At 36.8% G+C, this 27,870-nt stretch overlaps 1 protein-coding gene across 1 annotated transcript in view; it reads right to left on the bottom strand.

Annotated features, from left to right (window-relative positions):
• Window positions 1-27,870, bottom strand: part of ESYT2 (extended synaptotagmin 2) — a 95,540-nt gene that overhangs the window by 48,106 nt on the left and 19,564 nt on the right. The window contains exons 2-6 of the mRNA XM_009278698.1: window positions 14,554-14,595; window positions 13,480-13,614; window positions 11,537-11,613; window positions 5,557-5,629; window positions 4,655-4,744 (exon numbers count right to left, since the gene is read on the bottom strand). Of these exons, the coding sequence (XP_009276973.1) occupies window positions 4,655-4,744; window positions 5,557-5,629; window positions 11,537-11,613; window positions 13,480-13,614; window positions 14,554-14,595 (417 nt within the window). The remainder of the gene's footprint in view (window positions 1-4,654; window positions 4,745-5,556; window positions 5,630-11,536; window positions 11,614-13,479; window positions 13,615-14,553; window positions 14,596-27,870) is intronic.

Raw genomic sequence — 27,870 nt, 5'->3', positions numbered from 1 at the left:
ATATAGTCATTAAGTCCAGCAAACAGATGATACAGAGCAAGAGGAATTGTTGCCAGTTACTTTAGACTGGAAAGTATGAGAACAAAATCTAATGCTAGTTGCCAACTAATTTCTCTTCTCTTCTAACAAAAATATTGAAGAAAAGCTTTCCTTGGCTGCAGCCACTTGCTCTCTAGTAAGAGGACAGAATTTGGTTATTGTGATAATAAGCATTATTTTACATTTTTCTACAGAAGTTAGAAAAATAAACACCAAGAAGACACACTGCAGTGGGGAGAAAAGTCTGCTTGGAAAAAACTAAACATGCCTCTACAACTGTCAAAATTATGGAATAACTTGATCCAACGATACATTTTTTGAACAATCTACCCTTAAGTTTGCTTGGACCTTGACCACTAGCTTAGTTTTTGAATGAAAGGAGGGTGAAAAATACTTTTAATATTTTTGTAACTGAATACTTTTGGGGAGGGGTTGACTTTTTAATTTTCATACTCCAGTCTACTTCCCATCCTTTTTTGTGCCATTAAGTCAACCAGACCCCTAGTAAAGTGGCATGGGGGTAGGAGTAAAGACAAAATTACTCTGGACAAAGTCGTTCCCAAAGTGACATGTTCAGAAAGCTACTGACCACAAATGAGAGGTGTTTCACTGGATATATTGTCAGTTTACTACCTCAGGTCCAAGTTGTCTAAGTTAAGCACTTAGCAAATGCACAGCACTTAGTGTGGATAAGGGACAGAAAGGACTGGGCACAGGTACCGGAGCTAAAAGCTGACTGGAGAGGTGTCTGGGAGTACCAGAAATGAAAGGTTCAGACAAATGCTACCAGAGCACAATGCTGAGAGTGGGAAATAGAGGAAGTGCCAGGACCTGCTTACAGCATGCCTGCTGCTGATCTCTCCCTCCCTATCCCCTGCCAGCTTTCCCACCTCTCCCCTAGAAAGCAACAAAGAAGCAGTAGCTGCAGGAGGTACCCCAGGAAAGCAGTCCAGACATACTGCATCAGGCCATGGCTCTGGCACCGAGTGTGTCAGAATGGCTTCTGCAGAAGAACTGTACGCTGGTTTCTTCCGCAGTGAATACAAAACCAAACAGAGAGACAACACGAACCACATCTACAACATCAGGAAAGGTCATTCCCATAGAAAAAAAATGTAAAGCCTGTGTCCACACAGCAAAACTCTTCTCCCTGTTCCTCTAAAACAGAGTGTTTGCATTTAACTTGTTTATTGGATGGTCCCTGTAATGAGCTGGGCACTGTACTGAGTCTGGAAATTGTTTGGGAGAGCGCTAAATAGCAAAATAATATCAGAGAGTACGCTAACAATTACACAGTGCAGACTACCATAAGGCAGTGTTCAACCCTTGTCATGGCCCTGCTTAGTTTGTTAGTATAAACAAGAACTTTAACAGATGCCCTACACTCATACTGCTCAGCCAGAGGGTAAAAAATGAGACGAAACTTAAGCAGACATCCCCCAATGTTTAGACTCGCTTCAAAGAAATCTGTGGAAATCCAAATTTGGTTCATCCCAGTGTACTTCCCCAACCCTTTCCAAACAAGAGCAATGATGTTTCATCAGTTTTGCACGAACTATTTCACTTTTACAAAAAAAACTCACTAAATTATCCACAAAATACTTCCAAATTCTTGCATGTTTTACTAAGATTTAAGTCTACATCCCCTCTACCCAAGCACACACGGTTTCTCTAGACAGATGAAACAAGCCACATAAATGATGCAAGTGACACCGTAAGTTTTTCCTAGGCCATACCTAAACACCCATACAAATCTATCTTTTCAACAAGTTAGCTAAAATTTATCACAGGACATTTGTTCAAAAGAACTGTGTTACAAGAATGTGATTTCATTCAATAAAATAACAATATACCTTCTAAAGCTGTTGAAGTAAAGAATTCACTCCCACCCTCCAAACCTTGAAAACTAGATCAACTTTTTAGAGTTGTAGACTGCTGAGGAAACCAAGATAATCATCTGAGGCTGTTTCAAAGTGCCTAAACCCATATACTTGTAATTTATGACCTAGCATAGTCTGAAACTGTTAAATCTTGACAACACAAGTTTTGCTGTTTACTTAGAACATATCCAAGAAACAAAAGCTTCCAATGGAAAATATATTTCCAAGTAAGAGATGGAAACAATTAATTTCTTTAAAGAAATCTGTGTAGCATAAGAATTTCCATGATGTTCACATTTTCTATGAAGATTTTACTGATACTTATTAAAAGCAGTATCAAACTTCAAATCGCTGAAACTGCCTTACACACACATATACAACATCAAAGAATTATCCGCCAACAAGTGTGCGATGTGTATTATGTTCTTCTTTATATTTTTCTAAAATAAGGTTGTTGTATGGAGTTTGCAACATCTGTGAACATTTCTTGATGCATCTGTAGATTAAAACAGAAATTTGCTGGAAGTAGTAAAACCTAGACTAGAATTACTGTCATATTTTATAAGATTTAATTCAATTAAACTGTAGAGTATCTGTTATTCATTTTCAGACACCGAAAATTACATTTGCTATCTATCCTCTATTCTTCTACCAATGCTGCACCATACAGCTTTGACTGTATGTTACCAACAGACATAACTGGTGCTTACCAATCTTAACTGCAAGATTCAGACTACAGCTTTTGAAGTGAAACAATCACTCCAAGGTGCAACAATCCACTATATATAGTGCCTTATGATAGCGCAAACTTCAATGACATACATCTATCATTTTAATGTAGAGGAAAGTGTTGAACTGAAATTGTATGACTACACCACCCAGCTTTCAAAAACCATATTAACCATATCAGTTTCAAACTTTGCACTTACTGTATTTTAAAAAGATTTAAGTTTAGCATGAAAAGGCAAGACAGCCATATAAAACACAGCTTCTCATAAAAGTAACTATCAGGTAATTTGTGATAGGCCACAATTCAGAAAAGTTTGTGGCCTCAGAAAACTTTCCTTAACTCATTTTCTTCGAATTACTCACATGCAAAGTTTTCTTCCTCTTCAGTGAGCTAAGCTTCATTCTCTTTATTTCTCTTAATTCAAGTGAATTTAAATATGCCTGGAATGACTACAATGTTACTGAATCTTGCAAGAATGCACATCATTTTGGTGCCAGACTCCATGATACAAATTGATATTGGCTAAACCAAAAAATCCCCAGCCACTTTCGTTGTTGTTTGGGTATTAAAGAACAGGGAACCCTAGGAAAGATTTCTGAAGTATATCACAGTTTCATTTAGATAAAGAAATCAGTTACTTCTACAAAAAAGGTGGCAAAACAGAGCAGAATCCTATACAAATGCTATAATAGCTTGAAAGTAATTTCAGTTTGTACATAATTATATTATTTAAAATTAAAACCTTTTTTAATTACTAAGAAGTATTTTGACTCTTATTAAGTCATGGTCAACCTTCTAGGTAATGCCAGTTAGAATGCCCAGGATCTCACCTTCTACAAGACTCACTAGGTTGGATACAACCTCAAGAGCCTGTCTGTGTGAATGGTTCTGGAAGAGCTATACTTACGTCAATCCTAATGGATGCAGGTCCAATCTGTTCTTAAGAGACATCAGTGACAGAGATTCACAGTGTCTCCAGGCAGCCTACTGCAGCACTTCACTACCATTCAGGCCTTCCCTCATCCCCCTTGTCCAGCCTGAATCTTCCTTGCTGCCATTATTTGTTATCCTATCTGCCATGGATATGCAGAATAGATTGCGTGTTTTTTTTCTGTAAGAGCCTCTCACATTTTTGAAGAACATGTTCTCCTCAGTCTTCTCTAAACTAAACAATTTGCATTCTTTTGGTCTGTCCTTGAGAGTCAAGTTTGTTCTCACCTTCCTACTTTGGACACTCTCCAACTGGTCAGTATCTTTGTTGAAGTGCTGTACCTAAAACTCCTCTTGTTTACGCATGCCAGTCTAGCTATATCATTTTCATACCAGCAAGACCTTGTTGGCTTACCTTTGTTTCACTATTACTCCTGCCCAAATGTGCACTTTGGCGTAGCACATATTCCAATCGAATTACGTGACACCCTCTCCCCCTCCAACTTCTGCTACTGTCATGATCATTTTGAATTCCAATTCCATCTCACTCTGTGCTTCATCCATTCTCATACTTGGGTCATTGGTAATTGTAATGGAAATTGCCCACCTGCTATCTAGGAAAAAAACTTCAATCATTGTAGTCAATAATCTCAATACACCCATTCTGATTTTAATTTGTGCTAACACCAGCATGGTTTTCAAAACAACTTTGCACAGATCTTGTGGAATTTTAACTTAGACCATGCTCACCTGCAGACTATCATGAGAAACAGCAACAAAAGCTTTTTTACAAACAACCTAGATGGTATCTATTGCTCTTCCCTTATCCAAAAGACTTGTAAGAAAAATTTGACAGCTTTGACAAAACACACTTCATAATTCCAAGGTAATTATTATTCATCTTGGTTTCTTCTAATATTCATAAAATTTGTCCACTGTTTTTCTGGGAAAGTTCAACCAAATGGTAGCAATTTCCCAAATTCTTTCCTTTTGCTGCTTCATTCTTGCTCCATCGTTTTCTGACTACTGTCATCAACACTCTAAAAGGAGTAGAAACAGAGATAAAAGTACTTACAGGTTTCCTAAGGAAAAAAAGGGATAGTGCTCCAATTAGGGGCATGTCTCCAATTAGTGGTTCCAGGATAACCCTCATAGTGCCATGGATCTGTGGAAGGGAAGGAAAAACGGGCAATGGAATTGACTTTAGTTCAGGTTTTAAATAAAATTTATTCACTGGCAATGCTCACACTTCTAATTCATTAAATTCTTGATTATGGAAGAATTTTACATATATAGCTTTACATGTCATCCAAACCCAAAAAATTTAACACAGGCACTAAATAGTTGGACTTACAAATTCATTACATTCATCAACATGATGCTATATCATGAAAATGGTAATTTTGCTAAAAATATGAAGTACATTATTTATACAGCTCAATGTAAACAAATGTGGCACAAAACAGTATATAGGTAAATGCTTATAGGTATGTCAAGACAGACAGGCACACACACACACACAGAGCATACTATTTTTCCTCATTAGAGAGAGAGATCTCATCAGAAAGTTGAGGAAACTTGAGAAACAGTATCGCAAGGCTACTACTAATAATTGCATCTAAACTAATAATTGCATTTAACACTGAAATATTAAATAAAACAAAATTTTAAGCTCCATGTTCCCTTTATGAACCTACACATCACATGAGCATTGGCCTGATGTGAAATTATCTCCATCTTTTCCAGTAGAAAATGTTATATATTTAAAACAGTTCTACAACTGAAAGGAATTTACCCTTTCAGCTAAGTCATGTTTCTGAAATTATTATGCAATATCAATATTATGCAACTGAGAAAAAAAATAGTAAGCAATAAAACTACACAATTACTGGTTCTTTCTTATAAACAATTTCATCAGTAAATAACGATTCAGTGATGACTTGATACCAAAATCAAAAGAAAAAAAATTAATTTCACCTGTATACTTTTCACACCAGCTCTGCAGAAGTATCTCTTGATCTCCAAATCAATCTCACAGTTTCCAACAAAACTAAAACAAAAAGAAAGTATACATTTCATTTTTATGGACTAAACTACAATACACTGTTAGTTCTGTTTTGCACTGTCATGACAATATATTTTGTATCTCAGTCTATACACAAAAAAAGCATGTTAAAACATTACAACATATAACAAAGTCAAGACTGTTAAAAAAATTACAACCCCTTCAAAACATCATGACTGTCACCAAAATCACTCAAATTAATACAGAGGTATGTTATCATCTCCAGAAGCATACATAAGAGAAAACAAGCAAGTAGCCTTACTTTTGGGACATAACGGACACAGAATTCATACTCCAATTCAGGAAAGCTCTACATAGGTCTCATTGATAGTACATGTACCCAAATCCACTCTCATCTAATATAATCATGAGAAGCACTAGACAAGAGACTGTTATTTTGCTAAAAATCAAAGTTGTCTGAAATATTCAGAGACTTGCAAAAACAGTCATATTTAGAAATTTAATAAGCTGGGCATGCTGAGCTGGATGATCCACTAAACAAGGTTTAAGCCAAAAACAGTTGAGCCCTTTCTGAAGGGAGAAAAGAGACAGGAAGCAAATTAGAAAATAATATATTAAAAATGGTGTCAGTTTTTCCCTGAGCAGTTCTTGCATCCTATTTTTGGGGATGCAAGGTCAAGGGCTTGAAATTTTGCAGGTGCTGCCCTGTATCTCAGAGACAGATTTGTAGAAGACAGTAAAAAAAGCCCCATCTATTTTGCCCACACTACAAGGCCAAAAGATTATTTGCACACAACTTAAGACTCAGATTTTAGCAGCTGCTTTTCCTAAAGCTCAATGCAGGTCAAGCATGTACCAGCAGAGTTGAGCAGATCTTTTCCAAGAACTGCTGCTGCTGTGAGCCACATTGGGTCTGAAAACAAATTAATTCTGAGACTCAACAAGGAATTTAGGAAGAAAGCTTGAGACTCTGATTTAGCAAGGGAATTGGTCAATGATTCTACAGAATGAGAGCTAAAACCAAAAACCAACAGACTGAATACCAAGCTATAGCTAGGGAGAGATTGGCTGGACAAGGAGACTGGCTAAGAAGATATGGATTATAATGAAAGGACAAGTGAAATCTGAAGAGCTTTCTGAACAGACTGCCCAGTTAAAGAAAATGGAAAAAGGAACTAAGTGGGGAGGAGATAAGGCAGCTTAAACAAAGCCAGACACTGCTGGGATGGGGAAAAATCTGTTTCCTCTACAGGGCATCCTGTTCCAGATTCTGCAGTAGAGCCCAGCCTTCATCACATTAGGTTCCTCAGACCTAGCCTGTACAGTGAAAAACTGTTCAGCTGTGTTTGAGTCTGATGGAATCTTCTTACAGAAACATCTGGGAAATTATGAAGAAAATGGAGTTGCTCTCCTCATGGGGCCATTTTAGGATCAAGTCAAGATAAAATACGTTACTCTCACAGTAAGAGCAGAACAGCAGGACCCCTGCCCCCTCCCCCCAACAACCGATGGCCACAAGGTACTATCAAAAGAAAATGAAGGTGAGAGTTGCTGCATTCAGGATATCCATTATTCAAATCATCTGTAGCCTCCTGTGCTCTGTGTGTGATGGTGCTGTCTATGGGATTTCAAGCAAATGCAAATCTTATCAATCCCTTAAACAAATAAACAATAGTACCAAGACATTCTTGTAAACATCCAACATTGGAATTTATTTTGAACTATTCAAAAGGTAACACTATGCAAAATGATTTTGGTATAATGACCAGTTTGGGGAACTGGAAGACAACAACATGACAGGGGTCTATGTGAAAGGAAGGTGACCATTGCTTTCCCTGGAAAGAATGTAGTGTGACTGTACAGTTTAAAAATAGGTACATAATTTTTAATACACAATTTAAAACTATGTAATTTCTATTTTTACCTATAGAGAGATAGTGTGTGTGTATATATATAAAAATACACACACACACAATTGCATAACAACATGACACAGAGAAGCAACGTCAATTAAAACCTGCAACTGAAACCTCAACCTTGGCACTTTGTAGCATCAGAACTATTTGTGTTATGAAGACTGGGATGCAGTATGCTTGTTTGAAAATCCATAATAACACGATGACAAACTGAAGTAAAAATAGTAACAAACTGCATTTGAGGGTAATAAGTCAACAACTTTTAACCTTATAATAAAGTTAAACATGGTTTTATCCCCTAAGATATTTGGCTGGGTCCATTAACAGTCGATGCTGTACGGAATTCCACTGTAACATAACACACAACTTGAAGGCTCATTTAGTAAGTAAATTCTATACATTCAGATCATAATATCCCAGAAATATTTATGACCCCTGTAATGTACAGATCACTGAGACAGATTACAGTTTAATGAGGACGGTCTTGTAAGAATATAACAGCAGCTGTACTGAATCAGATGAGAAGCACAGTATCCTATATGTGGTCATTGTAGCCCACAGAAGATACCCAGAAGGAAAACAAACAAACAAAGAATAGGACAAACGTATTTCCCAGATTACAATGATCTCCAATTCTGTACTTTGGACTACCTTCATTATTTTTTAGAAAGTCTTTACAAGGTCTTTTGACCCCATTTTGACATGTCTTCTGCCAGCACAATGGTAGCGAGTTTCTCCATTCAAGTATACCACATGAAAAAAAAATATTTTCATGTGTTTAAATCTGCAGCCTAAAACTTTCTTTTAGTGCCTTTATTTTTTGTGTCATGAAACAGTGAAAAAAACTCAGTTGTATGCCGTTAACAAATATTTCCTCAATCTCTCCATCTTTTTTGGCTTTCTTTACGACAGTTCATATTTAATTTGACAGAGTTTATCTTGTTTTCTGTTGATCCATAACCTTTAATTTTCCCCAAGTGTTTACTACATCCATGCACTTTAGCAAATGTAAGATTTCTATTTATTAAAAATTTATTTAGACTTTATCTTCATTCGCTTAAGTAGTTAAAATTTTTCCCTCACACATCTTTGTCACCAGAAACTAGACTTTTAAATTGTAACATGAGTTTTGACAATTTTTTTAACAGAAAGCTCACAGTAAGTAAGAGAAAGGTAAAGTGTTCCCTTTGCAAACGTGGTCCTGAAATTGAATCTTCAAATACATTTTCCAATTACTGCTTTGTGGATTAGCTAGTCGAGCTGCTTACAAGAGTAAAGTTCTTAATTGGATCCTGAGCAATGCATAGGACCTGTTTCAAAAACACTCTGAAGCAATGATCATAATGCACCCGATATCCTTGCAGAAACAATAAAAACTAAATGAAGACACACTCCTTTTGCAATTAAACTTAAAAGCAAAAACCAAATAAAACCTCAAGGAAGATGCAAAAAATACTAAAGAAGTGATTTGGAGACACACTGAAACTACTTAAAAGTACTATATGGAAGGTCCAAAGCAAATACATACACCCCGTCACAAACAACTGACAGTAGAAAGGGCTAAAGGAAGCCACAATGGTGAAACTGCAGGATAAAAGGAGATTATTAAGAGAATGAATGTACTAAAAAAAAAAAAATATTAAAAATATAAATAAAATCAAATCTTTCCTTCCCTCCCCCCTGCCACATCCCCCCACAGGGCTTGGCTTCATACAGCTATTCTTACGAATGCTTAGAGAGATTGTTTTCCTTCTCAACTGTATTTAGGGAATGAAGGGTTTATAGAAAGCTCCTAACTTTAAAGTTAAAAATAAATTAAAATTGGAAGAAACTAATTTAACTGGAGATTAAAATCTACAGTGATAAATACTCTGAAAGACAGACTTTTCTCCAGCAGTATGGCTGTTCTTTATAATCTTGCAAAACCGGAACTGAAGTTGATTCCCTAAGAAATACTTTAGGGTTGGTATCTGTACATAACTTTGTATCTAAACATGCCAAGAACATTTATTACAGAGACTCTTATTCTTCCCCCCTGTTACTACTGAAAACAATCCCAGTGATGGACCCTTAGAGAACATACAAAAAAAAAATAAAATAAAAAAAAAAATCTAACAGTAACAATTGATACTGGGGTGCCATCTGTCTTAAACTTGCATAAGCAAAAGCCTTTGAAAAAGAGCCCTTTCCCAATGAGCAGGTGTCAAGGACAAGTCTTCAGTATGACACAGGACTTCCTTTGATGGTGGTTTTGTCTAAGCCTTAATTGCTAGAAGCTATGATAGTCACTCCACAGCTCTCCTGTTTCCATTTTCTTCCTGGAAACCTATGCCACTGGCAGTAGGGACAGGCTGTTGGGGTAAATGGGCACCTAGCTGACTCAGCACTATTATTGTTATTTAAACCACTTCAAGGAATTTATTTCAGCCTTTTAGATAGGATTCTACTCCAGCTGTTATCACTTCTCTAAGTAGGTTGCAATGTAATGCAATGAGACATATGGGTAAAGATTTCCTTCAGGTCTAGGTAATAGGATATTATTTCTGAAATTTTTGTACAAACCTATTGTCCTTTTTACGTTTATCTGTCCCAACCTACCTCATGAAGATGAGCAGGAGGAAAAAAAAAAAAAAAAAGAAAAAAAAAAGAAACACTAGATTTACCCTCTCCTCCTGTAGGAATAATTCTGCTTTAAAGGGAAGAAGTGGTCTTGGGAGACTTGGTCCCTCAAATGCCTCAAAAAAAGCTTCTCAAAAAAATTTCTTTGCACAGTGTCCACAGTGGTCAGGTAAGTCTGTTTTCCTGAGGGCTTAAGTCTGAAGAGGTGAGGCTGTTCTCACAGCTGCTATCAAAAGTGGCAACAAAGAGAAAACTGAAGGAAATTTCTCCATTAGGGCTAACAGCATCCATCCAGTGAAACAAGCTCTCAAGACAATCCTGCTGTATTTTGTCCAGCAACACCAATCCCTGATTTGGATAGCTGTCTTTTTCCTACAGAAATGAAGTGATTCAATTCAATAAAGATTGGGCCCTGCTCACAGACGTAGTCCTCGCCCCGCTCTGAAACCCAGGAGAGGATGCAGCAGCATCTTCTCTTATCACTCTGGGGCCCAGCTTTGACAAAGCATCAGAGTCTTCAACATAGCTGAGATTCAGATAAATAATTCAAAATTAAGAATAACCAAGATCAAACTTTGGAAGTGACTCTGAAAAAGAAAAGCCAAGAGGCCCGATTACCCTTCTGGTTACTGCCAGGGAAGCAGCAAGAAACCCAGAAGGCTGCTCTTCGCTGGATCGTCAGTGACTGACAAATCTGGCCTTTCCACAAGCTACAAACAGGCAAAAGTAGTCACTGTAACACATATCTATGATGGTCAAATATAAAACCATTGCTGGGTTCACTGACTGAACTTTCAAAAAACTCTATAACTGCAGATTGTGTTGAGAAAGACTTTGGCAAATGTTGGATAGATCTATTTATAAACCTGTATAAAAGGGGTCATGATGAAAGGGCAAAGAAACCTGAAGCAGCGGAGCACAGTCGCTCTGGCATTATATAATACATAGATTTACTTCAGTTAGTGGTATGAGCACAAGTACTTCGATAGCTATCATTCTCTTTTTCTAATACTGTGTTTATAAAAAATCTAAGTAACTGAGAAAAGCAAAAAAACCCAAACTTCTTATATCCTAAATTTTAGACAAGACTAAACTTCATGGAAAAGTTTTAATACATTAGAAAAAAAAGTCAAAGATAGCGCTTTAGCTTTGGAAAGTATTTTTTTATTAACCAACATTACTTTAATGATGCAGTCACACTGACTTGATATACTATTTCCCTCAGATAAATGCTATTTACAGCATACAGTTCCTTCCTCCATTCATACACAATTAGAACTAACTACATTTGCATAATGAAGCAATTCTTCTCCTTTCAGGCCAACATAACTGCCAAATCAAACAAAGCACATATTGTAAAGCATGGGCACCATCGTAATATGATAATAACGTTTACCTGATTTGAAGATCCAAAATGATCTGCCTTTTGTCCACATTTTCAGTGTACACTTTTACACCATTTATCCGCAGAGGCTGAAACAATGAAGGAAGTAAAAGTTGGATCCTTCTGCTGAACTATACCATATTAAACTCTTAACTTCGAAATAAAGGTGAATATATGCACATTCATGCCTGAAGTTAAGAATTTACTGTAAACATTAGTAAAAGGTGTGAAGCAAAGCTATCAATTTAGCTCAAAATTTCAAGGGTAAAAATTACCTTACTAGGATCCACTCAACCACAACCCTTCTGGCAATTACCCTGGGTTTAGACCACTAGATTTCAAGATTTACCAGAGATTTAATATCAAGCTTTCCCTCCCCCCTCAACAAACGTCTTATTTCTCTGTACTAGTACATGTCTAACACTCCCAGAAAAAGCATTCTTTTCTGTGCAACTAATACAACAAGCTAAATTTAATTCACAAAAATATAGTTGCCGTAAGTGGAATTTAGTTGGAATGGATGGAAAATAATCCATAATCCCCACAAAAAGTTGTGTCAGCTACTCTGTGCTCTCTCTCTCTCTCAACCCTGTGCTCACGCTTTCCCTCCCTCTTTCTCATACAGAAACAACACATATCAAACACTCCCAAGACTCAAATGTTCATCAAATACTAGGTGGGAGAGGATGACCTTACTTAACACCACCTCCTGTCACATTTTGAGGTTTTCCTTTGTGGAAAAATTGCCGTATTTCTATTTACACCTGTTTAGTAATCTAAATAAAATGGAAAGCTCACTGCTGTCAGATTCCCACTGTTTGGGCCTGTGCAGCTCACACGATGCAACTCAATCAAGGCTGCAATACAAAGTAAGAATAGCTGTTTCTCATGTCCGAGATAACAGTCCAGCTGCAGAAGCATACAGAGGTGTGAAAGCTAATTTAAACCCTACTTAAAATTAGTATGGCTTAAAAGGAATGCTATTCTACAGTCTGTAATACAGGTGTATCTAGGGCAGGACAGAGCCTCTGTGTAAAAGGATTTACAACTTTAAAAAAAAAAAAAACACCAAAAAAACCCACCACACAAAAGGTGCAGTAAAGTATAATGAACTGTAATATACATGAAATAGAGTCACAAAGAGAGAAAAATAATTCCCCTCTATCACACCTGAAACTTAACTTCAGTTTTCCTAACATTCAGAGGAGAAGGGGGGGAGATTTTTAAATCCTTACTTAAAATCCCATTTATGACAAGCAAGAGGAACACAAAAGACAGCTTCACAAAAAAGCTGTTAAGCTACATCTCAACAGAAGTAAAGTTCTGGTTGATGCAGTAAGAGTAACTAGTGCCGAACTTATCGCAAGCAGAGGTAACTTATTCTTAGCTTGGACTGGTCAAACAGGCTCTTTTGCAGGCATGTAAGAGCTATGTATTATGAACCCTTCTTTCATGGGACCAAACAGAAAGTAAACACCTATCTGCTCCTTGATACTATGTTACGTGCAGTCCTTTGGAAAGCTGAGCCAGCAGCCTTGTCATTGGACTCCGTATATAACATGATTAAAAGTTCATCTTTTACAAGAAAGGTAATTGCACTTGGATCATCTGACAAGAAAAGGGTAACGGTCCCTGCTCACGTAATGTAAAGCATTACATGAAGAGTATTAAAATCATGTTGCTATGAGCTCTTTACATGACTAGGAGTTACTATACTTTGAGTCTTCCCCAATTCTCAGGCAAATTTCTGAAGCAGAGACCCCAGGAAAAAAAAAAAAAAAAAAAAAATGAAGTCTCTGCTAAACAAGCCACACGTTTTTATTTTAATGTAACAACAGAAACCAGAATCAGGCTTACCACCAAGTGTCACCGAGAAATATTTTTGTGTAGATTTAAACACGCTACATGAAGACGGTAAGACAGAGCCTCTTAGAAAAACTTCACCAGACACTGACCTGATGACCGATATCAATCTTTGTAAAACTGAAGGTACTGAGGTGGTTGTTTGCTCCTCTTACTGCTGGCTCTATGGTCTCCCGAAAGAGTTTCTCAATAAACTGGCAAATAAAAGGCCACATCTGTTTTACAGTCTAGGGGGGGGAAAAAAAAAAAAAAAAGAAATCTACATGGAACACAACTTTACACATAACTAAAAAAATATTCTTTAAGGCATATGTAAGAAATTTTGTACAAAGTTTTAGAGGCACAAGTTTTCTATACAGTTCATTACAGACATAAGAACTGGTTCCTTTTTACATACAGGAAAGCTTTCCGGAATTCTCAGTTTGTGTGTTTTATACATTTGCTCAAATCTGAAGCACTGGAGGAGGAGAAAAACAACACTGAGAATTTTCTTCTTTTATCCCATGAATGCATATGCATTCAGCACTGATGCTGAATGGTGGGGAGAAGGGTGAAGAGGGTTAAGTTTATTTGCATATAGAGAGGAATAAGAAAAAATGGGTCAAGTGCATTTCTTAAATACATGCATAAGGTTTATAGATATAAAAAACAGAGTATTTTACTGTCATAGCTGAAAATTCTATATTGTTTATTTTACTATTTTCTAATTAACTCATGTTCTTCTGTGCTCTTTGAATGAAAGATATTTTTAAAAAAACCAAGCTACATAGTTCTATATCTTAGATTATCACACATACAAATCAAAACTGCAAAACTGATTTATTTTTAGATTGTAGGTCAGGAATCTACAGTAACTGGAAAGTATTCCAGACAAGTAGAACATAAAAGACTGTACTTACAGCTGCTATGACTTCCACACAATTATAGCTGTCATTATTTTAATGCCACTTAAAGTCATTCTCCAAAACTCACAATTTCAAGACCATGAAAATAGTTTTAATCTTTCTCATGACTAACTGGATCAACGACCAGAAGCTTCAAGTGTATAAAGAGCACAAAAAGTTAAAACTACTCTGTTCTCAGACTCTTGCCTCACCGTTTTTTTTAATCTCAGATTTCCCTCCTCCCCCTTCCCATTTGGAAGCAATGCTAATGACTACCCTTACCTTGTTGAGCCATTCTGCCCTCTCTGTGTCTGGAAAATGGACCTAAAAAAAACCAAACCACCAAACAAAAAAATTAATACAAATACAAAACACTTTTTAGTTAATCACGTCCATCTATAATACAGGAAAGCTTAGGAATCTCCCTATGAGCAATGTATACAGTGAACAACATATTAAGCAGTTAACATTCTTGAAAGAATATTAGAATAGATAGCTACAAGCATATATTTAATGATGGCATCTAGAATAAAGTATTGCTTTAACATCATAATCAAACTAAGAAAAAAAAATAATAATAAGCATAGCTGACACAGCTAGTGTCAACCAAATTTACCTCTTATGTTTCAGGGGTTTTTAACATGACACACATGACTGCCAGAGTCCTGACTGCACTTCTACTTCCTTTCATTCATGCCAGATCTTTTGCAATATCAGTAAATGATGGCTAGAAATATTTAATCAGTGAAGCTGAAGCTCAGGAATATGGATTTAAGTTTTGCCAAAAGCCCTTCAAAAGACATTTCTAGTGGTTTCTTTCCTTAAACAACTGCAGAAATCGGTAAGAGACAGAAGGATGACGGTATATACGTGGGATGGAAAGTACCCATCACAACAGGAAAACAACAATTAAATGCTGGAAGAACAGACGCGGTTTTCCAGACACAGAAGGAGAGCACGGTTAGTAGCTTTACATCTTAACACACACACACCCCCCCAAAAAAAAAAGAGAAAGAGAGAGAGAGAGAGAGAGAGAGAGAGACAGAAAAACTTGAAGCCGTTCAGGAGAAGCAGAGTTAACAAACATTTCTTTAGAAAAGAACAGCTTCCTACAGCGAGATGCAGATCACACTTCTGAAACACAAAGAGCCTTTGAACACACTAAGAAACTGTGACCTACATATACTGACTTTCATGAAGCTATGTCTCTACTTAACTGAATTGTGAAGTCTTAATCTCTTCATAGCATAACAGATTGCACCACTGGTTTTAACAGCAGTGCCTACTGGTTATTTTTATCATGCATATATCCCAAATGTGAACAGCCAGTTAAATACATACTTTTTAACTGTATTTTCAACAAGTTGGATTTGAAAGCAAGGCCCGTTAATGATTTCTTTGTCTAGTTTTTATTAAGTTCTTGCATTAACAATCAGCATTATCATATTCTTGAATATATTCAGAGCAGTCCTTAATTTCATCTAAGCATCCACGTTTTAGCTATGCTGGAGGATTGGCCCTACAGCGTAATCAATATTGTCAGTTATTTCTCCAGTCTGTTTCTCTCTCAATATTCCCAGGTCCATAACTAAGGTAAGCCATACATTTTTACAGATTCTTAAAGAATTACAAATATTGCTGTCTTCCACTGTCAAAAGAGAGGCTCTTGGCATCTTTTTCAAATTACTTTTTTCAAGTATATCACATATCTATCAAAACCATTACAAGTGGCACAAGAATGACGATGTCTGCTTGACTGTAACAAAAACATTCAATAGGATTTATTTTACTTAGTGAGTTCAAAGAATAGAATTATTAATAATGGATGGAGCAGTTTTAGAACCATATTATTATATTTTATTTATTTAGAATTAATTTCCTAGAGAATTATGGTGGGTAGAATGTCAGAAGTCTGTATTTAGAGGGTTGGATGGGGGTTTTTTTGCTTTCTTAAAAACAAAAATTACTTAATTTTTTTGCATTTGCAACAACACAAGCAGTTACTGTATGTACATGAATTTATAGCTGAACAGAGCTTACACTCAATTTTTGTCTTGGGGGGTTCTCAAGTTGCTTCCAGTGGTCAAAAAGTTAAAGGAACAAAAAGAACGAGCGCTATGTTAAACCTAATGCTAATAAATAACATTTTAATTTTTCTCCTAAAGTATTTGCCTTCTGAATCTGCAGACAGAAAATGTGCCAATTCTCAATAATTACTTATCTCTTAAGCATGATATTGGATCAACATAAATATTTCATTCTGATTTGCTTAGGAGAGTGATCAGTGATGTTCACAAGATGGGAACTCAAGAGCTGTTCCACACAGGGGAGAACATGAACAACCATCATTGGAATGAATAGCAACAAACTAAACTAAAAAGAAACAACAAATTAAACACACAGATGAGGAAAAGAAAATTCATGGAAATACCAAAAGCAAACCTGTCTACTGCGAGTAATGCAAGACATAACAGAGTTACCATGTTCACAATTCACTTTTAGTCTCTTGTACAAGTATCCAGTTGACAGCAACAGGAGAGCCATGATAGACTGAGAAAGACTTCCCATCCTAAACATAATCTCAGCCCAGATGAAATTCATCTTTCTTCATAGAGTGATCCAACTTCCCAGATTTAGGGTATAAACTCCCCAAGACATAGGCTACGTTCCCTGAGCTATGCACACAGCTGACATTCAATACATCTGACTGGAACAAAACAGGTAGCATCTCTCTCTTGCACCCATCCAAGCACCCCTCACATTCAGTCCCAAATTATGCAGAATCACTTGAGATAGGTTGGGAAACAAGCAAGAGGCTACATACACTAATATCTAGCCATATACACTAATTTATTAATTTTGAATTTTATCTACTGTACAGTCTTTATTAAGACCTTGCTTAACAGGACACAGTTCTTAATTTTTCCACAGATACAATAATTACTTGTCCTTTAGTGTGCCACACCTATCATGCTCCTACCGTTATTTGAGTTAGTACTAGGTCAACTCCTTAATTATATAAGCCTAGTTTACTTCTACAGTTGCACATGTTAATAGGCAAAAAATAATACAACGAATTACATCTTCCATTCCTGTTTCTCGCCCCTTTTCCATCCTTGCTTTTCTACTCGCTCCACTTTTAACGTAATTCAGTTGTATTCAGTGTCTATTCTGACATCAAAAACAGAGAGAAGAGAATACAATCTTCCATCTTCAAGACTCTGAAATTTTTAATCCAGCTAAGCTTGAATCAAAAGTTGAGCTTTATTTAATCTTTAGATGCTCCACAACCAGGTAGCCTGAAAACAAGGCATAAACATTTACCAATATACTAATTCCATACATTTTTAGCTTGCTATACGAGACTGCAATATTAATGGCAACGTTATATTTTACTTTAAGAGGTTTTGGTATCAAACACAATCTTAGGCAAAGACAACTGGGGAAAGCCTATGGGATGGAAGTTGGTACTCTGGATCAGTCAGGACTGACACAAGAGTATTGAGGCAACTGCACAAACATTTTATGGCCAGAAACAGAAGCAGGAATCAGACTAACAGATGTGCAAAATCTGTTAACTCCTGTACAAAATCTATTAGACAAGCATGACAGAAGGAGACAGAAGTCAAGGTTTCAGCAAAGACAGCCAAAGACTAAAAGCGTTTTCCACTTGGTTTCCGTTATTAAATTGCTCATGCAGGTTTAGTAAGCACTGTCTCATTTCAACCACTTGGCGTAGTTATTTATTATTTAAAGGAAAGTATAACTAGAGAGAACTGTTGCAAGAAATACCCTAACAACCATGTTCAACACCAAAAACATTATGATACTGCATGTTCCAGGAATGTTCTAATATTAAAAGTTATATTGCAAAATACTTGGAAGTGCTCAAAAGATGCATTTCTGCACATAAAAAAAATATATGATTTAGCTTTCTCACACAACTGCTTGTGCTCAGCTCTAAAGAACTCTCACGTTTACTTCCTATTTCTGATGTGCTCATATCCTGCACTGTCAAAAACTCAATTCAAACACATTATTTTTTGTAATCATCAATAAAATACCAGAAAGAGCCCAAAGAATACAGTTCCTTGTTCTATCCTGGAAGATAATAAAACAGAACAGGGACAAAGGAAAACCACCAACAAGTTCCTATTTCCATAATAACAGCAGAAACATTTATTACCCACAATTATTTTATTATTCAAACTCTCTATATACACTCTTCATGTTGGCTAAATTAACTCAGTTTTCTGCCCAGATGGTCATCTGCATCTTTCTAAGGAAAGAAGGCTAGACAAAGGACAGTAACAATTAAACTCACACCCCACGGACTTAGGATTGGTGGGAAATTTTGAAAAGCCAAACAGTAATCAGCAAATTATATCAAATGAGTTTCAAAGCACAAATAATAATATTGCTGCCTTAAATATAATCCTTTGTTCACATAAGGGAGGTTTCACATATCTACAGAAACGTCACTAAAAGTAAACACTGACAAGAAAAATCAGAAAGAATGAAGTTACAACACCCTTCTGAAAGTAACGGTGAATTGCTCTCAGCACAAGTTACAGCTATTAACAATTTTCTTTAAAATATAAATTGCACAGTAGTTATTATTCACCAATCCTCTCACTGTAAAACACTTCATTTTAAAATTATCTTTGTAGCCTTCTCCATCCTTAAAGCTATTTATCAGTCAACCCTTGTTATATTTAACTTCTATTTAATGATTATGATTAATACAGTACATAGGTCCTAAGTATTATTTATATGAACTGAAACAACAAAAATGGCACCTACACTGAAAGTACAAAACTACTGCTATTGACCAGAGTATTCCATACAGTGAAAACTTTTTTTGCTACAAACCAATCACTTTTTCATGAATTGTGTATTACAGCAAAGTAAGAAAAGGCAGCAATAAAAGCAGTTTAGATTAAAAAAAAAAAAGAAACAAACAACAAAAAAAACCCAAACCAAATAAAACCTCCACACCACTGTGTATTGGCTTTTTTCCCCTTCTATTCCCCCCCCAAGGATTAAAGGTAAGAATTCTGTTTAAGACTCCATCAAAAATAATAGCTACGTTTAACAGATACTTGTCTGAGTCAGCATGACTTAGCTTATGTCTAGTTCCTTCTATTTGCACTGTTTAATTACTTATTGCTCCAGATAAGAATCTGAAACTATACCAGTTAACTTTTTGTTTAATTATAAGGTCACACAATATAACCAAGTTTCTTGATATAGTTACAATGTAATTAAGTATTCTTTAACAGTTTTCCAGTTATTTCACAAATATCTCTTATATTAGATATCGATCCCTTCTGCCTACTTTGGAAAGCTAAAATTACATACAAAAATCCTCCTCTCTATTAAAAGCACATTTGTCTAGCTTAAATGTAAAAAATATAAAAGGGTATCGCAATTAGCCTTCACAGTCTCTTCATGCATCATCAGTGGAGAGGGAGAGCATCCCACAGAAGGAAATTCAGAACAGAAGCCCAACTTAGGCACTCTAAATCACCTTCTGAACGCACCGCATAAGCAGTTATTTAACTACTAAGCCTAAAAGATAGGTGGTGTGGCAAAAAAGAAACACACTAAAATTAAATTATCCTTTGAATTATAACTGCCAGATTAATTTGTCTAAACTCATGGCACTTGTAACTCAAAAAGGCCAGAGAAATTTAGTAAAAGAATTAACAAGAATCCCAGCATGAATAGAATAAAGAGTGTCATTGTCCTGGTTTCAGCTGGGATGGAGTTAATTTTCTTCCTAGTAGCTGGTACAGTGCTGTGTTTTGCATTTAGGACCAGAACAATGTTGAAGCCAGGACAGCTGACCCAAACTGGCCAAAGGGACATTCCATACCATGTGACGTCATGCTCAGTACAGAAACTGGGGGAAAGCTGGCCGGGGGGGCCGCTGCTCAGGGACTGGCTGGGTATCGGTCGGCAGGTGGTGAGCAATGGCATTGTGCACCACTTGTCTTGTATATTCTTTTATCATTATTATTATTTTCCCTTCCTTTTCTGTCCTATTAAACTGTCTTTATCTCAACCCATGGGTTTTACTTTTTTTCCCCCGATTCTCTCCCCCATCCCACTTCGGGCAGGGGTAAGGGCAAGCGAGCAGCTGTGTGGTGTTTAGCTGCCAACTGGGGTTAAACCACAACAGTCATAGAGCGGTATTCAAGCTCAATTTAACAGCCATTCATGCCAGTGTTTTCCAGTCGGTAAAGCAGGCTGGCCTAAAGACATTTTAGGTACAACAGAGCTGAGCAGGGCTAATGGCTTAATCCCATGGTCCAGCCAGCAATCCCCTCTCTCCCTCTGGAGAAAACCAGGAGCAGCAGTAGGTGAAGTATTTGTTCCTTTCCACAGAGGAATCGGTGCAGAGTCTTCTGCTACTCGACACAGCCTGATGAGGCTTACCCTCAAACACAGACTGGGGGGACAGCCGCTCCTTTCTAATAGGAGGTAAAGAAGGGGTGGGCTGGAAGGGAAAGCAGAGTAGCCAGGCTGTCTCCTGTTACTCCAATAATCCACCTCCAGGGTTATCCTAGCAATTTTCCGAACTTCTCCAACCCCAGAAATACTGTAGTTCCCATATCTTCTGAATTACAAGGAAAAACACACTAAATATTTACTGTTGCAGAACTGCAGGATTCAGTATTCCTGAAAGAGAAGGTTAAATTGTTAATAATTAGGGTTCCTCAAAAATGCTGCAATTAACCACAGGCACTTGCTACTACATTAACAAACAACTGCTACTTCCATTATTTTTTGGTAATCTGATTCTGTTTCTGTTTAGCACGCTTTGGCATGGATTTTGTGTTTGCAGTCTTACATATATTAAAATGATTAGCCTTTGCACAGCAAAATTTGTATGCAGTATTACAAATGCTGTATGTTTTCAGTATGGGGATTAAACAAGGACTCCTGAAACAGTTTTACTGAGAATCATTAGGGGTGTATTGCATATGTAATGTCTTTCAACAGAAACATCTGGAAGATCCGGAAGCAGGCTGAATACAGAAGATCAGTTTTGTTGAATACACTAACTATCAAAGCCCACAGGGTACTTCACAAAGTGGTAGTTAGAAGGACCCGCATAAATCAGTATGACTAACCTAAAATTAAAAGCTAGGTAAATAAGTAGTACAGGTTTTGATAATAATTTCTATAAACAAAACAAAACAAAAAATAAGCATCAGAAAATTGAGGGGAGGAAAACAAAACAAAACAAAAAAACCCACACACACACACAGAGTAAGAAAGATACAGAGACAAAGGAGGTGGGGAAGGGCCCTAGAGTTATTGCCATGACTCTCTGATCACTATAAAACCTGAAAGTAAAATGGAAATTTTGGAAAAAGTGGAAACATATCTAAACGGAAAAAACAGTTGTAATGCCAGGCAAGGTTAAGGATTGTATTTATTTATAAACTGGAACATAAGCCATTGAATTGCTTGGACAACACATTGGAAAACAAAATAAACCTTTAAAAAAAAAAAAAAAAACCCAAGGAATTACATGCCCTTGGAGTCAGATTTGCACCTATGAGACCAGACTGGTATTAGAAACACATACCTGGTATCCCACCGAATGTTCCTAAAACATTCTACCAGCACAAACATTGTCATCCCATGTGAACTGCCACTATCAGTTCAGCAAGTCCTAAGAGCTGCCACAGCAAATTATAGACAGCTATTCAGCACAAGTTTTCCAGTGTGATCTCTACTGTATTCTCCACTGCCTCACAAACTATCTGCTTCAGAGTCAGTGTGAACATCAAGGTGAAAAATAATTCTTTCAACAACACGGCAATTGAACACAAAACAAGTTGGCACTCATAGGAAGTCTGAAACAAACGGCTTTTCAACACCTCCAGATTTCAATACTAACACAGGAAAGCTACTATAATAAAATCAATATACCTCAAGTAACAAAACTGAGATTCTTTATATGGTATAGAAAGTTTTATTTCATTGCAGCCTTCTGTTACCTCTGTTCCTCTCCCCTTCTTAAAGTCTAAAGAAAGGCCTGATTTACTGACCAGTTCAAACCTGGAATAAACAGTAGCTCACATACACAGGATACTTCAGCATCCTGATATGTCCTGAAGGATGTATTTCCTAACATACATTTGTAGATATCATACCTGGGAGACAAGGAAAATGACTAGCAGCACACAGGCAGTTTTTTGTAAAGTCAGGTTAAACTAGCATAAAACAGGTCTTCATGAAACACTGCAAATGGTAGAGCACTGTAAGAGCCACCGCTACCCATACACACAGTTGAACTTAACTAAAGCCCAAACTACACAGAGGGATCTCACATCCATCCATTCTGCTGTGCTACAATTAAAACATAAAATTAAATTCAAAATACTTAATGCTTTTTAAAGTTTTACCAATGACTATAAATGTACCTATGTTTCTCATTTAAATAATACAAAGATGCTACTTTGCTTAGATTTAAAAAGAAATATAAATATATAAAATACATATATAAGACTGTAATTGAGAAAGTTGTTCCTCTGTTTTCCTTCACATTACAGAATTCACTGGAACAGCATTTAGAAAATTAACAATAGTCCAATTTTTGCTAGCAGCCTAGCAAAAATCTGATCAGCTTAAAGTTGTGGCAGCTGTGGATTCAGAATCCATCCCTCTGCAGCCCTACAATACCACCAGAATATTCTCACCTGGACATTCCCCCTACCCTCTATGGCAAACAATGGTTTTGGCAATGCAAAATAATGCTGTATCTGCAAAAGAAAAGCCCTGACTAAAAGAGGCTCTAGAGCTCTGATACAACTGAAACGGCAGCTCAGAAGCCAGTCATGCAATTCAGAACTGAAGGATGCTGAGACATTACAAAGCACAACAGTTTCATTTTCTCCATGCATATCTTTCACTTCAACATCTGTTAAATATGCTTCACTCATACTGACAGCGAGGCTCGTCAAGAACTGCATTACTTTTCAGCAATTTGACTCACCAGTATGAAAACTAGATAAAATTTGCCTAAGTGCTGCTATTTTTGCAGAGATGGAGCAAGCATGCTGCAATACAAAGTTACCCAGAAACCTCCTACTTAGCAGCAGCTTGCCATAACAAAGTCCTCCGGGAAAGGCATTATAAACAGCTGCGCTGGAAGAATGACAGAACAGTAGTTTGCTAGTAAGTAAGGGAACCGGCAAATCTTACTTCTAGCCTGACACTCAGCCTTTGCAACCCCAACTCAAGAAAAGCTGTTCAACCTAGAAATTAAAAACTGAGCATCTTTAAGCCAGGATGCTTCTGGAAGTTAATCACCTGAAGAACAACACATGAAACAAAAATCCCTTGCTTTACCAGTAATGGTTACACAATTTCCTTCCAAACATCTGGAAATACATTGGCATGAGTTTCTGTCATATCTGGATGCAGAATCTATCCTAAACACAGAAACTATGTCTGCTAGAGGAAACCACATAGCTTTCCCTTGCTCGTCTGTTACCTTTTTCTAAACCGAAACCTTTAAGCCTTCAGTCTTCTACTGCAGATTCATCTTCTAGCACAGCCTAATTTCAGAATTATTGTACTAGTACTATATATCATAACTCACGCTTCAATACATAGATGAAGTCAACTCTGTAACCAAACTGCTTTATTCTCACTGCAGTTGAAGAAGACCTTGTAATTTTTCCCGAATCGTTGTGTTCACACTTCTTTTCTACTTTCCAGCTGGAAAAGAATTTTAAGTTTTCAGTGATCAGTTTGGACTGGGACAAGACAGTAAAAAAAAAAAAAAGTAGAATGTATATAGGGCATTAAGTTGCAGGAACCTTAATGGTTTCCACTTTCTGCAAGATCCACATGCAGAACGTCCGACATAAGACTGATATCCTGACACAGAGAGAGACATATTTTTCACACCTAGCTAGTATTTTTTCTCTAGAATTTAATGAAGGTTTCTGGACCATGTCTAAAACAAGATCTCTGCTTCCCAGGGTGGGAGATTTCCAACAAGTAACTTCAGCAATGTGGCGCAATATGCCAAATTTGACAAGAAGTGTTCCTAGGAGACTCAAAACAAGTTACTCCAAACAAGAAATAGAACCTTTAAAACTAAATTTCACTAAATAAAAAGATTAATCTTGCCTTAATCTTTCTCTACAAGAAAAGAAAATTCATCACGATAAATACATAGACTGAAGAAATGAAGTTACGCTTCGCACAGTTTGATGGCTAGGCTTTTTATTTTAATTTTAAAAATCTCTAACACTAATAAAAAATCCTTTATATTTCATATAAAGGGATTTATATTTAAAAGCACTCATGAAATCACATGAATCATGAAGCAATGCAAGGACTAAAACCATCATTACATTCAGCATACAGGTCCACTGAGACCTAACAAGTCACCTGTATTTACATTTTCCTGGCACCTGACTGGTACCTGCTGGCTGGCAGACCTGCCAAAAGCCAATCCTTAAATTACACCATTGGAGTTCATATCCATCATTCAGAACCCATCAAGAATAAAAACTCACTGAAAGATAGCAATCTTCAAGTTTACAGGGATTGGAAGACTCCTAACAGAAATATTTCAAGGCATTCTTCATCCAACCATTTACCATTCTTCTAAATTGTCAGCTGGAAGAGAAGTGATGTTGAGCACTTCTTAAAGTGAGGCAACATAAGAATTTAGGTTTAACATTTTGATCGCTTACTACCCACATCTACAATAGTGCTGTTATCTACACTACTTCCTTATTCAGAAGACCAGAATTCATTACCAACTGTTAGGACAGCAGGATGCCGTTTTCCAATCTCACCTTCAGTGGGCATTCACAGGAATAACAATTATATTTTAAATGCTGATGTCCAATGAAAGGCCAGGACAAGCAGAGTTAGGGAGAAAAAAAAAAAAACTGAATAGCATAACACTCTACACAAGCGAAATATCAAGAACTGGATTTATACCGATTAAAGTCTTGCTGTCACACCAGGTTATAGACACTTAGTACAACCAATGTTTACAAAATAAAACATTTCATGACAGCCCACATTACCAGATCTCCAAATTCCAACAAGCGCTGCAATCATTACTGAATGCAGAGACCCATATTTTAAATGTTTAAACTGTGGAAAGGCATAGCATGAACCATAGCTGTAAGGACTCACTGAATTTTACCACTTGAAAAATGTTGCACAGTACTACTTTTTGGCATGTTATCAACTTTACCCTTTTATTCTCAAAAGTAATTTCACTCCTTCTCCTCCTTTCCCAAATAAAGTCTTAATACCGTTAAATTCGAGCTTTCAGGTTTTAAAAATTTTATAACGGCGTTAGCACCTTATTTTCTATTTGTCACATTTCAAAAACATGACATCCTTTGTATTTTTAAGCCTGTATAACAAATTCCTTTTCAGTTCCCTCGAGAATCCAGACATGTTCCTCTGCATGCCAGAGAGTCTTGTTCTCTTGATGGTCAACAGAAGAGAAGTTTTCCTCTCTGGATTGCTAAATATTAGCTTTCAAAATAGCTTATACAACCAGCATCGCAGCACAACTTACTATCCCTTTGAATTGTCTACAGCTATGAAAAGAAGTGCTGGGCTCTGCACCAAATTGTCAGCCACCCTTGTTGTTGCTGTCTAGACAAAAACATTGAAGGTTTCTTTTCCTTTCACTCCACTGACCCACTACCCGCTTTACTAAGCCCTGTAGTCAGGAGCTCTGATTCACTAGGACTAAGGTTCCTTCATCAGGGAGATCTTATTCCTGTTAGCACTTGCTAGATTACGCAGCTAATCTCTCTAAGGGAACCAGGCAGGCATTCTGTGTAGACTAAAGTGGACATGAATTTTCAAGAAAGGTAAGTGTTCAAGAAGTACTGGCCACCTTCTGCAGGACTGCCTGTCCTCTTTCTCAGGCAGATTAAACGTCCTTTCCTGTCTTTAACTGGCTTACCAGCAGCTAATTACTGAAGAGTAAAATGATCTCCTATGGCTCAATGCGCACATTTTAGCATGAAAAATCTCCATCTACTGAACCCCAAATTTTATAGGTTAACCTTTTTTTTTGCTTTCTTTTTTTTTTTTTTTAAGGTAACCTATAACTCACAATACATTTGAAACAAATCTATGTGAACTCCGACAAGACAAATATCATTCACTTACTTTTTATTGGTTTGGGGGTGAGCAACCTGCAAATTTGTGTTTGAAAATACAAAAGAGCAAAAGGGAGAACTTGATTTTTTTGTGGTATTCAAGCTAAAATACAGTATCAGAGCATGCAAATTCAAGCTGAGTTAACCTGCATCCTAAGAAGTCAAACAAGTCTGTAAAATATGCTCATTATTTAGCTCTTATGTGCTTATTACTTAGTTCTTACACTAAAAGAACATATATGCACTCTCATGTTTTGACTGAATCTGACTCCTAACACCAGCAAAGGTGTGTAACTTCTATATACTGCACTGCATCCAGTACTATCCAGCCAGAGTTTATTCTCAGTATTAAAACATTTTTTAAACATAATCAGAAATCATTCAAGATATAACAGGCATTTTAAAATCCCCCTGTATCATTTCTATCTGAAACACTAGAAACTTACTATATGAAATCCAGAAAGTATATAGACAGACTGGCCAGCAGTTTTGTTGAACCTGTAAATATTCAGTGATAAACTCTCTCTGAAACTATAAAACTCTGCCGAGAAAGTAACAGAAAGTAGAACATTCTAATAATGTGAAATCAAAGAGTGGTAATGTTTAATTTGGGTCTTAGTTAACATAGTGTTAACAAATGGTGGGGAGGAAAGCCCTAGTTAACCCCATAGCATCAGGTATCAGATGACAAACAGCTTACATGTGTAACTCTTTCTGGCTCTTCCATTCAAGCATTTAACCAGGTTCTCATACAAAGCTCAGTATTTCTAATAATCAGGTGCACACTAAAATTTCTAAGATTCATAACATTTGTTCTCTATCCTCTCTAAAACAAATTGTGTCCCCCCCAATAGACTCTATTTCAGCACACAATACAGTATAGTGTTATTTGTTAGAAAAAGATACTCAAAATATATCACACATTTCATTGGCAACACATAACATAGGAACTTCTGCACTAGAGATCAAAGGTCCAGCTAACACAGCAACCAGAAGTGGTGTCTAAGGGAAAGAAAAAACAAAGTAGTACTATGGAGTTATCCTTCTTTGAATATCCTCTCAGCCTCTGCAAAGGCTGGCTGTAACTCTTAGCACCTGTTGTCACCCTCCTTCACCCCTTCTACCCCAAAAATGCTCAGCCCCTTGCAAAAACAAAACAAAACAAAACACACACACACACAAAAAACCACAAAAAATGTATTCCATTTTAAAAATTCCCTCGTATCAGGTAAGTTTACTTAAGGCAACACTGATACTCTGGATTTTTAGGGCAGCCCTTATCCTAGAATCATAGAATAGTTTGGGTTGGAAGGGACCTCTAAAGGTCATCTAGTCCAACCCCCCTGCCATGGGCAGGGACATCTTCAACTAGAGCAGGTTGCTCAGAGCCCCATCCAACCTGACCTTGAATGTTTCCAGGGATGGG

Source organism: Aptenodytes forsteri, unplaced genomic scaffold (genome assembly GCF_000699145.1).
Source record: "Aptenodytes forsteri isolate BGI_AS27 unplaced genomic scaffold, ASM69914v1 Scaffold257, whole genome shotgun sequence".
NCBI lineage: Eukaryota > Metazoa > Chordata > Aves > Sphenisciformes > Spheniscidae > Aptenodytes > Aptenodytes forsteri.
The sequence above is the reverse complement of the archived record's forward strand: the minus strand, read 5'-3'. Positions and strand labels throughout refer to the sequence as shown.